We start from the raw sequence: 12,342 nt of genomic DNA on the forward strand, positions 1-12,342 counted from the left end.
ATTTAAAAAATAATAAATTAAATCCTAAAATTAAAAAAATACTAATAAATTAAAATCTTGAATTTTTAAAAAATAACAAATTATTGTCAAATGTCTTATAACCCACTAACACTTCTGGGCGTCTCCAGCAAAGGCGCTTAAGTTCAAATCTCACTTTCCTTATTGTAACTATGAAGTTATTAAAAAACAGAATTGTTCTAATAAAAAATAACAAATTAAACCTTTGTTGATTTAGTTTCTAGTAATTAATTTATTACTTTTAAAATTGTTTAAGATTTTACATCCCTACATTAAAAGTTTGGAAAGATAAGTTTCTGGTATTTTTTTTTTCCATATTTATCTTGATTTATCATGTGGTAAAATTCCTTAATTTCAAAATATTTTTATTCCCTTCTTTTGTGCTGATTTTGATAGGTAAAAAGATTCAAAGCTGACCATCCTAACTCACTTTTTTACCAGTCAAAAAAACAATGAACAAAAAGGTTACATGAAAAGGGAACCCGTTTTCTTAATTATCTCAAAAAAAAAAAAAAATATATATATATATATATATATATATTAATCCATTTGCTCCAATAAAAAAACATCCTTATTTCTTTGTTCCTCTCTCTCTCTCTCTCCTTGTGTGTTTTGTGTGTGTGTGGATTCTCTCTCTCTCTCTTTTTATTTTTTTCTTCTCTGGAAAAGAGATTAGAAAGAAAGGGAGAAAGAAAAGTTTTTATTTTATTTTTGGTGATAATCCCAAAAGAAAGGAAAGAAAATTCAGAGTTCCTCTCTGCTGTGAAGTGAGAGAGAGCAAAGAAAGAATGACTGTACCTTTATCTTCAAGGCTGTGTTTGCCTCTGACCACTACTACTACTACTTGTCTCTCTTCTTCTTCTTCTTCTTCTTGTTCTTCATCAGACTTTCCTTCCAAATCCCTGAAAACCCTTCACACTGCAAGCCCCAATTTCAGTCTCCACTCTCCCTCTTCCCCTTCATCTTCTTCATTCCCTCATTCTCAACACACATGTACTCGAAAACACAAACGATCTCTCTCCACACCAACGGTATTTAATCTTACTCTATGTGTGTGTAGGTGAATTTTAAGTGTTTGGCTTTGTTAGTTTTGATGTTTTGGATGCAAAAGTTAGTAAATTTTTATGAGCTTGGGAGGTTTTTTATTCTTTGCTTTTGTTTGGAATGCTTAGGCTATAATGGGTTCTGTTCATTCATTGCATTCTTTCTGTGTGTAGGTGAATTTAGGAGTTGGGCTTTGGTAATTGAGATTTTTTGGATGCAAAAGTTTGTAACTTTTTTTTATTATTTTTTTTATTGAGCTTGGGGATTTCTTATTCTTAGCTTTTGTTTGGAATGCATAGTCAATTATGGGTTCTGTTCATTCATTGCATTCTGTCTGTGTGTAGGTGAATTCAGGTGTTAGGATTTGTAAATTTAGATGTTTTAGATGCAAAAGTTAGTAAGTTCTTATGAGCTTGGGGCCTGGGGGCCTTTCTTGTTCGTAGCTTTTGTTTGGAATTCATGGGCTATAATGGGTTCTGTTCACTCGTTGTATTTTATGTGTGTGCAGGTGAATTTAGGAGTTGGGTTTTGTTGATTTAGATATTTAGGATGCAAAAGTTAGTAACTTTTTTATTAGCTTGGGGGCTTCTTATCCTTAGCTTTTGTTTGGAAGGCATAGGCTATAATGGATTTATGTTCATTCATTGCATTTTGTAATTTTTGGACTTCTCCCTTTATGTCAAATGAACCGGACCTTTTCTATTTATTAGATTGGTGAGAGTTGTATTTCCTATGAGGTGGAACCTATATTTGAGATTTGTTGTTGATTGGTAATAGTGTATGGTAGCTTGCATTGGAGAACTGGGGCTATGTGCTTAATTATGAGATTTTAAATGTGAATATGTAGGTAAGAGAATCACATACAAAAGATTGGTAATTTTGTTTATTCAATACTTGATGGACTGAGTTATTAGAAAGATAGGGATTTTTCTTTTGGAAGTGGGGAAGGGGGATGGGAGACTAGAAAGCATTGCTATAAAAATACATACAGTGATACAGATGAAACTTTTATAGTTTATACATTGAGTATTTTGTGGAAAGACTAAAATACTTTTATGGGGTGAGTGGCCATTTATCAATTACTACCCTCCATATTTGGTGTTGAACATGTTACCATTGTAAACCTTTTACAGTAAATTTGTTGTAGCGTTATCATTTTCCTTTTCTAATATGCTTTAGAATCAGTTTTTATATTTGCTTTGAATCTATCCTTTTTGCATATTAAAAGGAGAAGAATCCCATGAAAACATTACCAATGTGATATATTCCACCAAAGTTGTCCCCATAAATGCTAGTTGGGTTTGCTGGAATGTAAAATTATTGATTTGAGTCACTCCCAAAGGAGACTTGCCCTCCCACCAGTTTAAATTAATTGTTAGAATATCATAACTTTATTCAATCAAGGACAACCAGCTGGTAGATTTGTTTACATGGTGGCACCTGTCAATTTGGCCTTAATGTATCTGCTTGCATGTTGCGTCAATAATCCTTTATGTCTGGAGTTTGAGCACCTATAAATTATTTTTTGATTTCATATGTAGTCAATCTAAACAATTGGGTAAGGCTTTGCTTAGTTTACCATATATCAGATGTAATTATCTCTCTGTTACAATGCATAAGCACTTACAGGGAAGTATCAAGCTTCCTGTAAACCTGCTTGGCCTTGAAATGAACAGGGTTGATACATGTAATTTGCACTGTATGACCATCTTTCCACCACCAACATGAATCAAAGCTCATGTTAGTTTGAACTTGTAGATCACCACTCTTGTGGGCAGTTGGTTTTCACTAATGATTTACTACCAGGGGCTCTGTTTTTATTTGCTGGTATAGTGGCTTTGTGGACATATGAGAAGAGATCAAGACATGGATAATTGGAACTATGAAGAGGAGAAGGTGTTTAGCAAGTTTGGTTCAGATGAAGAGACTGGCAATCAAATTCCAACTCAAGCCCAAACTATTGTAGAAGGATCAGGGGCAGTTCTGATGTCAGAGTTTAAACCTGTTCCAGATGTAGATTATCTACAGGTATGTAATTATTGTGTTTCAAAATGGTTCTGCAGTTGAGCAATTAAGTTCTTTATTTTCATTTTAATTTAATTTTACTTAGGGGGTGGTTATTTGAATATGAAAGGGTCCCATCTAATGTCTCTGATGAATTTGACCATATAAGTTTTTATTTTATAATTTTTTTTTATAAGTAATAAACTTTATTGATAGAGGAAAAAGTACAAAAGAAGAACAAAACAACCAAAGCACACAGGGCATGTACTAAGGTAAGCAAAGAACAGACCGAACCTAAGAAGACGAAAACTACATCTATCAAGCAAATCAGACAACGAATTATAAACAAAAGTTTGAAATATAAGTTTGACATATTATTGCAAATGGAGGCTTACTTTTGTGCAACTTTTTACAAAAACTTTTTGATTGGCTTAGTTTATCTTTACCATAATGATAACTAGGCATTTACAACTTTCAAGACAGAACGAGCATTTTGGCAGTTTCTTGAACTGTCTTAAGTTGTAGTACTGGATATGTTCTTCAGTTTGTTTTTTAGTTTCCACTAGGGATGCTATTTAAAATTTATCTCATTGGAAAAAAAGAAAAAAGAAAAAAAAGGTTGGTTAGACTATGATTGGAGGCGGGTACGGAGTTCTGAATGTGACTTGGGTTTAGGGCTATAAACGGGCCAAGCTTTGTTGAGTAATGTATGTTCAAGCTTGGCTTGTCAGGAAAAATCAAAAGCTCGAGCTTGGCTTGAGCTTGTGACAAGTCTAAAAATAGTGTTTGAGCTTGAGTTTGTGGGAAAGCCAAAAAGCTTGAGTTTGGCTTGATTAATTAGTCAAGCCAAACTTAAGCTTAATATCAAGCTCAAACTCGAGCTCAGGTCAAGTTTTTGAGCTTGAGATCTAAAAAAATTACATGATTAAATTCTTAAATCTCTGAAATTAAGAAAAAAGAAAAAAAAATAGTATATTCATTTTATCATGCATCTAGTCTTACTTATGATTAGCTATTATTCAAATTAATAATTTACATAATTAAATTCATTCACTCATCGTTCCTTATCTACAGTTTCAACAATTGTTCAAAATATAATTTTTACATTCACATTAGATGGTGAAGGACTAGAAAAATACCTGTTTGTAACTATTATGAATGAAAAAATTCTAACATGTTTCATAACTTTACTTTAGATGATTGATAGGGAAGGATTATATGTGACCTACTTAATTATTTATTTATTTTTAAATGTAACTATAGTCTAAAGTGGTTCTTGGTTAGTTTAAAGGAAAGGAAAAAATTAAGGTAATATAGGTAGTGGTCTCATGTTGGCTATGTCATTATTAAGATATATGTAATGAGTATATTTAGCTAACACATATAAACTTATAAATGAGTCTATGTTAGATGATTGATAGGGAAGGATCATATGTGACCTACTTAATTATTTATTTATTTTTAAATGTAACTATAGTCTAAAGTGGTTCTTGGTCAGTTTAAAGGAAAGGAAAAAATTAAGGTAATATAGGTAGTGGTCTCATGTTGGCTATGTCATTATTAAGATATGTGTAATGGGTATATTTAGCTAACACATATAAACTTATAAATGAGTCTATGCTTGAATTGTTGTGTATCAAGCCTAATAGCTCACAAGCTTGTTCGTGAACAAATTTTTTTGCTTGGGCTTGGCTTGATTATTAAACAAGCCTAAAACTAAGGCTCAAGCTTGGTTTATCTATAAACAAACAAACATGAATAAGCTTTTTATTGAGCCGAGCCCGGGTTGTTCATGATCAGCTTGGTTCATTTACAGCCCTACTTGGGTTCAGAGTGGAGGTAAAGAGCTGTCCAAGTCTTGCCCTTCATATACATTTGTTATTATTATTATTGTTATTATTTTTTTAAAATCTCGTACCTTACACGTGTCTGTATGTGCATATTTGGTTTAGGTGTTAGTTTTTACCTGCTAGCTGCCTCTCAATGTCACACACCATTGGCAATGCTGCAATTCTCTCTCTCTCTCTCTCTCTCTCTCTCTCTCTCTCTCTCTCTCTCTCTCGTGTGTGCATGTCTGTGTAAACATGCATGTCCACTTTGACTTGACTTTGAACTCAATTATACCTATCAAAAAACTGTGTCCATCTAAGTCCACAGATTTTCCCATGGCGTGAAAGGAAATTAGTGCAATTAAATGCTGCAAAGAGAGGAAATAAAGGGTTTGTGAACGACTCTGTTTTCAATAGGGAAGTAGACATCCTACTGTTCCTAAGTTTGCAACCACGCCAAGTTTTCTCATTTCAGCTAATTTCACATGTACCTAGAATATGTTTTCAACATAAAGTTCTATGTTTATTCTTTTTTCTGCTTTTTTGTGCAGGAGCTATTGGCCATTCAACAACAAGGGCCAAGATCTATTGGTTTTTTTGGGACAAGGAATATGGGTTTCATGCATCAAGAACTTATTGAGATTCTTAGCTATGCGATGGTTATAACTGTAAGATGCTATAATTGAATTCTTGTGTGTGGCATTGTGCGTATACATTGAGCATTTCAAAATTTTCTATACTGTATGTTCCTGATTTGCTGAATAACTTCTTGCAGAAAAATCACATTTATACATCAGGAGCATCTGGAACTAATGCAGCTGTCATCAGAGGTGCTTTAAGAGCTGAGAGGCCAGAGCTGCTTACAGTGATTTTGCCTCAAAGTTTGAAAAAGCAACCTCCTGAGAGCCAGGAGTTATTATCAAAAGTAAGAGTTTGGTTTTACATATTCATTATGTTCATCCTTCATCTTTTGTAAACTTTTGATTTTTACTTTAGTTTTTCTCATATTTTACACCATCAGATAAACCCAAATATAGTTTGTTTCTCAGTTTATAGCATTACTTCATACTTGATGTGCCTGATTTTTCTCATGAATAAAATTATTTATTAAAATAAAGAACAAGTTGTGTACCAATGAGCCTAACCAATTACAATATTAAATTAAAAAATCTTGAAAATCTAAAAAATATACTATAGGATGTTTCCTGGTGCATTCATTTAATCATACAAAGATAATCTAATTGATGTGCTTGATCAATATATTTCATAATTTCTGAAAAGGAATCCTACTAAATGTTTATTATTGTATGTAAATATTTATGTTTTATTTATATGCTTATAGGACAATGTTTGGCTACAAAGGCTACAACCAACAATAGGAAGATGGCATGTGTCCATGTCATGTGCAATACACATGACTCATTTAAAATGGTTGTATACAATCACTTAAGTGTGGTTTAGTAAATTGTTGGTTGTAGCCTAAGGCTACAGCCAAACTTTGTCCAATATGTTAAGCCCAAATAGCATTTTTTTGTAATCCCTTATCATTTTTTTAATGTACTGGCCGAGACCTTAATACTGGCTGAAACACCTGAAAAGCCCCCTGAGCAGGCTGGTATTTTATCTAATATGTTTCAGTGTTGTGCTGGGTTAATGTTTTGTACGGTACGGTTTTGACAACTTTGGTTTTAGCATCAAGTATGTAGTACAGTATAATATAAAAGGATTATGTTGTACAGTACGGAAACTTACCAATGCATGTCCCCTTCTTGGAGATCGTTAATTCTAATGATAAACATGAATACATGATATTGTATTTCTGATTTCATGGCTTGAAATGTTTCTGAACAATAACTGTGGAGAATTTTACTGATGTCTTATGGTCTTCTGTTTTATCCAAACAGTATACTCTCTAGATCTTTTAGTTAAGATTATTAATTGTTTCTCAGTATATATACTTGCTAGTAAAAAATTCTGTGAAACAGGGTGCTTCTAGTAGTCAAACGGTAGATTTTCCTCTTGTATTGGTTGATTTTTATGGTTTCAGAAATTTTGAAGTGATCCAGGTGGTTTGATCCTTCCAGAGTTTTGGTTACTATATAGTATATATTCTATACCAATTGTCTTTCTCAAAAATAAAAATAAATATGAATAAATGGAAGATAGAGAAGTTTAATATTCTTCATTGCATTTAATAGTGCATCTTCTTGAGGTGGAGACTTGTTTTGAATTTAGATATTATAATCTTTGGGTGATGGTGATAAAATATTTGTAGATATGGTGTATAAAACATTTGATATGCCCCCATAAGAATGCTTCTCGTGTTATGAAGTAAGGTCAAATTATTCCTTGGTCATTGGCTGCTAAATGAATATAAATTAGCTTGCCTTGAATTAAGTGACCAAATGAAGTCAGATAAAGGGCACGGAGGCATAGTATTTCTTAGGAAGTTCAATTGCAGTTCATATATGTTCTAGTTATTAAATCTTTTCTTGTTCTGACCCAAAAGGGAAGGGATAAAGGAAGAACAGTTATTGTTGTGATAATTTAAGTTTTTTTGTTGGATTTGCAGGTGAAGAATGTGATAGAGAAGCCTCACAATGATCATCTACCCCTATTAGAAGCCAGCAGGTTTGTAATTTATTTTCTCCAGTTACTCGTGTAGTCTTCTGATGCTTTATAAATGAGCAAGGAATGAAACTCATCTTACCGATGGCCTCTTATCTTGGTTGATACCATATTCATCCTTGGTGTGAAGTGAAACCTGTCATAGCTACATGTAAAATATCAATTTATAGTAGGTGGCTGATATTGGACACCTGTTCGGAAAAAGGCTGAAGTTGCTTGTTAGTGCTGGACAGGGTGAGTTCTATCGGGGAAAGCGTCTTCCTGCTAGATGGAAATTGTTGCAATTGTTGAAACAAATGCTGTCTTTGCATGGCTAAACTCACTGGGTCCAATTGTCAATGAGACAAGCTGACTCTTCTCTGGTCAATGCTCTGTTCACCATGTGGGTGAGCTAGATTTTTTTAATAAATCTTGGGTAAATTGTTGAGGTTTAGATTTCTAGGTGACCAAGCATGAGCAATAATTATGAGCTTGACAAACTTGCGTGACAAGCCTAGCTAAAGTTTACCTGCCAATTTGTTCAGACAAAAACCACTTTGAGAATTGGGAATTAAATTCTTGCTTATCTAGCACGTTTCTCATTGCAATATAGTGATAGCCAACTTGTTTTGGTCTAGACTAGTAAATAACCTATCTTATAAGCTGACAAGCCCTAACATAACCTGAATTTAGTTTTACATCATGGGCAAGTGCCTTGCATAGGTGCAGCCATTTCTCAAGGCAGACAGCCAAATCTTTTATGAATTTCATATATGGTTTCTGAGAGGAATTTATAGCTTTGATGGTGATCGTGCAGGTTGTGCAACATGGATATCATTTCACATGTACAACAAGTCATTTGCTTTGCATTCCATGACAGTAAGTTGCTTATGGAAACCTGTCTAGAGGCCAAAAATATGCGCAAGATTGTGACCCTCTTCTACTTGGACTAGAGCAGATTGCTCACTTCTGTCCATACATTGCAGAAATATTCTTATTTTTGTTTGTAAATTAGGGGTTTAAATGAGACATTATTTTTCTTTGTAGATTGTAACAGTGAGAAAGGGGGCCAATTTTCTCCATTATTTCTTATTGTTAATAGGAAAGAAACTATTACAGATGTACCAATTCAAATGACTGCTCATGCATGTTGCATGCTTGCAATATATCTGATTCGTTTAGATTCGGTGAAATTAGAATTGTTGATGCAGTTCGAATGAGAATGTCGTTAGCTTGCATGACAGTGCTGCTAATATGCAAGTACTACATATTTTTTGTTAATTAGTTTAATACTTATAGTCTGATGGGTTGGACTTTTTTAAAATGTGGGGTGGATCACATTCGATGAGCCTTGTATAAAAAAATATAATATATATATATTATATACTGTTCAGTCAATTTTGGTTTGGTTCGGTCTGCTTGTGATTGAAACCGGGATTTAACCGAAAAAATCAGTTTTTAAAAAATAAAATTGAAAAAATTAGCTCAGTTCGGGCAGTCCATTCATTTATTTTCAGCCATAGTAAACATTCTAGTCTTGTACAGGTAAAAATGACGTTTAAAAAGATCCCAAATATTGCATTCTTTGTTCTTTTTATTGTTTTAATTGGGAAAAAAGAGCCGCTGATGTGGCTCAATAGAAGCGAAATAGTAATAAAAGCTACGTTTCAGTTGTTAGATATTATATAGATATTGATATTGATTTGGATTATAGTTCCATTATGTTTGATGTGCACAATATCGAGGGAACTAACTCATACAATTGAGCATGCAAGGAAGTGTAGGGACTCAATTGGTAGTTATGTTTATTAGTTCAAAATTTGACTGTTTAGGAGTTCAAAATTTGATTGGTCTCTTGCATTGGGTTTCACCATTAGTAACTAGCAAGTTCAAAATTTGTGACTATGTTCACTAGTTCAAAATTTGATAGACCATGTTTACTAGTTCAAAATTTGATTGGTCTTGTGCATCGGGTTACACTAGTAGCAACTATTAAGTACAAAATTTGAGACCATGTCTACTACAAAATTTGATTGGATTCGTGCATTGCGTTTCATTAGTAGTAACTAGTAAGTCCATTCTAGAGTTGTTGCCTTTTGTATTATTTATTATTCTTTAGACTCTTTTGTGTCCATTGTACATGAAGTAGTCTTTTTGCAATAAAATATTTCTTAACTTAAAAAAAAAAAAAAATATATATATATATATATATATATATATATATATATATTGACCTCCCATAGGGATTGTTGAAAATACAAACACCTTTCTAGGTTCTTTTGAAATAACACTGACCTTTCCTTGGGTGCAAAAAATGATCTAATTTTAAAGGTGGGGGTTCAGTTCAGATTGGTGTCTGGAACTAGTATAACATTGAAGGTGCTGTTTTAGTTTTGAAGAAAGTCAGATTTGGATAGTGATGTTGATGGTAATGGTTTTGATTGCTCTATTAGGATTGTATAGTTTAGTGAAAGGAGGGGAGAAATGAGCATAAAGATGACAAGGATGTGAATTATTCTCTCTCATTGTGGAGTCGATGTTATTTTAGATAACAAGTCATAGTTTTGCCTATTTGGATTATCAGATCTCAATGTAATTTACCCAATCAAATAATAAGAACATGAATGATCAATGGAAGTATCCAGTCCTTCATGTGAACTTTTTATTGAATATGCAATTTCCTTACAAAAGAAGGAAACCACCCAAGGAGGGCTCATGTCAATGTAGAGGAATTGGTCTCCTTTTAACATAGAAGAGTGCATCAGTCAAATATTGAGATCATTGGAGCGATCTCTCTCTCTCTCTTTTCCTTTTTGAGCTTTACTTGAGGAAGCATCAAATATCCTTGAGCTGCTCTTTTGGTTTGAAATGGTTAATTTGAATAAAATGTCAAATGAGGCTTTGGATGAAATGCCAAACGAAATTTGGAGGAAACCACCCTTGTTACACTTTGTACCTTGGCGTTAAGTTTGTTGTTAACTTGAACAAAAATTCAAAGTTCAGGGTGCAAAGTGTAATTACCCTTTCTAGTCTACCTACATATTACTTTTCCTTATTTACTATCCCTGTAGCAGTGGCTAATAGGTTGGAACGTATTCAAAGAAACTTTTTATGGGGGTCTTCAGAGGAGTGTTTCAAACATTCTTTGGTGGCTTGGGAGAAGGTGTGCACACCTTTGGAGATGGGTGGTTTGGGGATTAGGAAGATAGTGCTTTTTAATCAAACCCTATTAGGGAAGTGGTTATGGAGGTTTGGACATGAAGGAACCCATCTTTGGAGGAGGGTTGTCGCCACTAAATATGGAGAGGGTCAAGGGGGGTGGAATACTAAAGTATGTAGAAAGACCCACGAGTGTGGTCTTTGGCGTGGTATTAATGAAGGTTGGGAGAGATTCTCCAAACATTTGGCCTTAGTGGTGGGCAATGGCTCTCGTATTCTTTTTTGGCATGATAGGTGGGTTGGAGATACTTCACTTAAAATGCTCTACCCTCAACTATATGCGTGTTCAAATGACAAGGAAGCTTGCATTTCTGATGTATTGTATCAGCAAGAGGGTGGAAATGATAGTTATTGGAATTTGAGATTTTATAGGGACTTTCACGAGAGGGAATTAGAAGCTACATTCTCTTTCCTCGATTTCATTCAAACTCGGATTCCTAGGGGTGCTGGGTGTGACAGTTCCCATTGGTGTCTTAATAGGAATGACAAGTTTGATATTAGGTCCTATTACAATAAGATCCGAGGTGGTTTTATCCCTAGTTTCCCTTGGAAGGGTATTTGGAAGGTTAAGATTCCTAAAAGGGTGGCTTTTTCATGTGGACAACAGCACTTGGTCGGATACTTACCTTGGATAATCTGATGCTCTAGGGTCTCCCTTTGGCAAATTGGTGTTGTATATGCTACTATAATGAGGAAACTGTGGATCATCTTCTCCTATACTGTCCTGTAGCTCACTTGTTGTCGCTCTCTCCCTCTAACATGAAAACTACTTTCCTCTGTTGGACTCACTCTTTCACTATGTCAATTGTTGTGGATCATAGTCGATGACAGTCATGAAAATAATTTTAGTTTGTTGTGGGTTGTTGGTTATGGTGGTTATTTTGGTAGTGGGCTAGGTTGTTGGTTATGGCGATGGTTTTTGAGTAGTGGGTTTGGCAATAATGTTTGATATGGCTGTGGGCTTGTGGTGCACAGGCTTCTCTCTCTCTTTCTCTCATTTTTTCTCTTTTTCCTCTAATCTCACTTGTCTTTGACTCTCTTTCTATTTTCTTTTTCCTTTTCTTGTTCTATTTTCCTTTTCCTTTGCTTGGCCGAATTTAGCCTTCGATGGGACTTCTTTCTCCTATCCGTTCCTTTCTCATTTTCTCTATACAGGTTAATGGCTAGATTTGGGTTTGGCCAACATTTTGTTATGGATACACTGCGGTTGAGTTAAGGCCATTAGGTTTTTTGGGTTTCTTTATGAAGGAAAAGAAGTTTTTCCTTTTGGTTTTCTTGGCTACCAAGCACTAAATAGATGAGACTTTGACCGGCTTTTTCTTTCAATTTCCTTGGCTATCAAACATGAAATAGAGAAGATTCATGTGGCTTTTCCTTCAGATTTTCTCGACTAACCAAACACAATCATTAATAATTTTCTTCTCTCTCTCTTTTATATATATATATATATATTTTAAGAAAAAAAATCCTAAGAAAATCATTATGTTGTTGAAAATTCAAAGAAAAAGGAAAAAAAAAAAATCATTGTGAAAAAAGGAAGGAGCATCAAGTGTTTGTGGGTTGTCTATCTTTTATCTCAAAAAAAGTGTTTGTGGTAAGGGTGTACAAAATATCCGCTTGA

General features: G+C 34.0%; 1 protein-coding gene across 1 annotated transcript; it reads left to right on the top strand.

The window, feature by feature from the left end:
- Window positions 1-645: 645 nt before the first annotated feature.
- On the top strand, window positions 646-8,695 carry LOC126701751 (uncharacterized). The gene is made up of 6 exons (XM_050400100.1): window positions 646-1,049; window positions 2,896-3,090; window positions 5,447-5,563; window positions 5,671-5,820; window positions 7,468-7,526; window positions 8,320-8,695. The coding sequence occupies exons 1-6, from the start codon at window positions 807-809 to the stop codon at window positions 8,453-8,455; spliced, it is 900 nt and encodes a 299-aa protein (XP_050256057.1). The 5' UTR covers window positions 646-806; the 3' UTR covers window positions 8,456-8,695.
- The last annotated feature ends 3,647 nt before the right edge of the window (window positions 8,696-12,342 follow it).

Source organism: Quercus robur, chromosome 10 (genome assembly GCF_932294415.1).
Source record: "Quercus robur chromosome 10, dhQueRobu3.1, whole genome shotgun sequence".
NCBI lineage: Eukaryota > Viridiplantae > Streptophyta > Magnoliopsida > Fagales > Fagaceae > Quercus > Quercus robur.

Bases quoted from the DNA above. Each gene is read 5' to 3' on its own strand.
- LOC126701751 (XM_050400100.1), top strand. From the start codon at position 807: ATGACTGTACCTTTATCTTCAAGGCTGTGTTTGCCTCTGACCACTACT. The intron at 1,050-2,895 runs GTATTTAATCTT...TTGCTGGTATAG, and splicing joins GATCTCTCTCCACACCAACG to TGGCTTTGTGGACATATGAG. The intron at 5,564-5,670 runs GTAAGATGCTAT...AACTTCTTGCAG, and splicing joins GCTATGCGATGGTTATAACT to AAAAATCACATTTATACATC.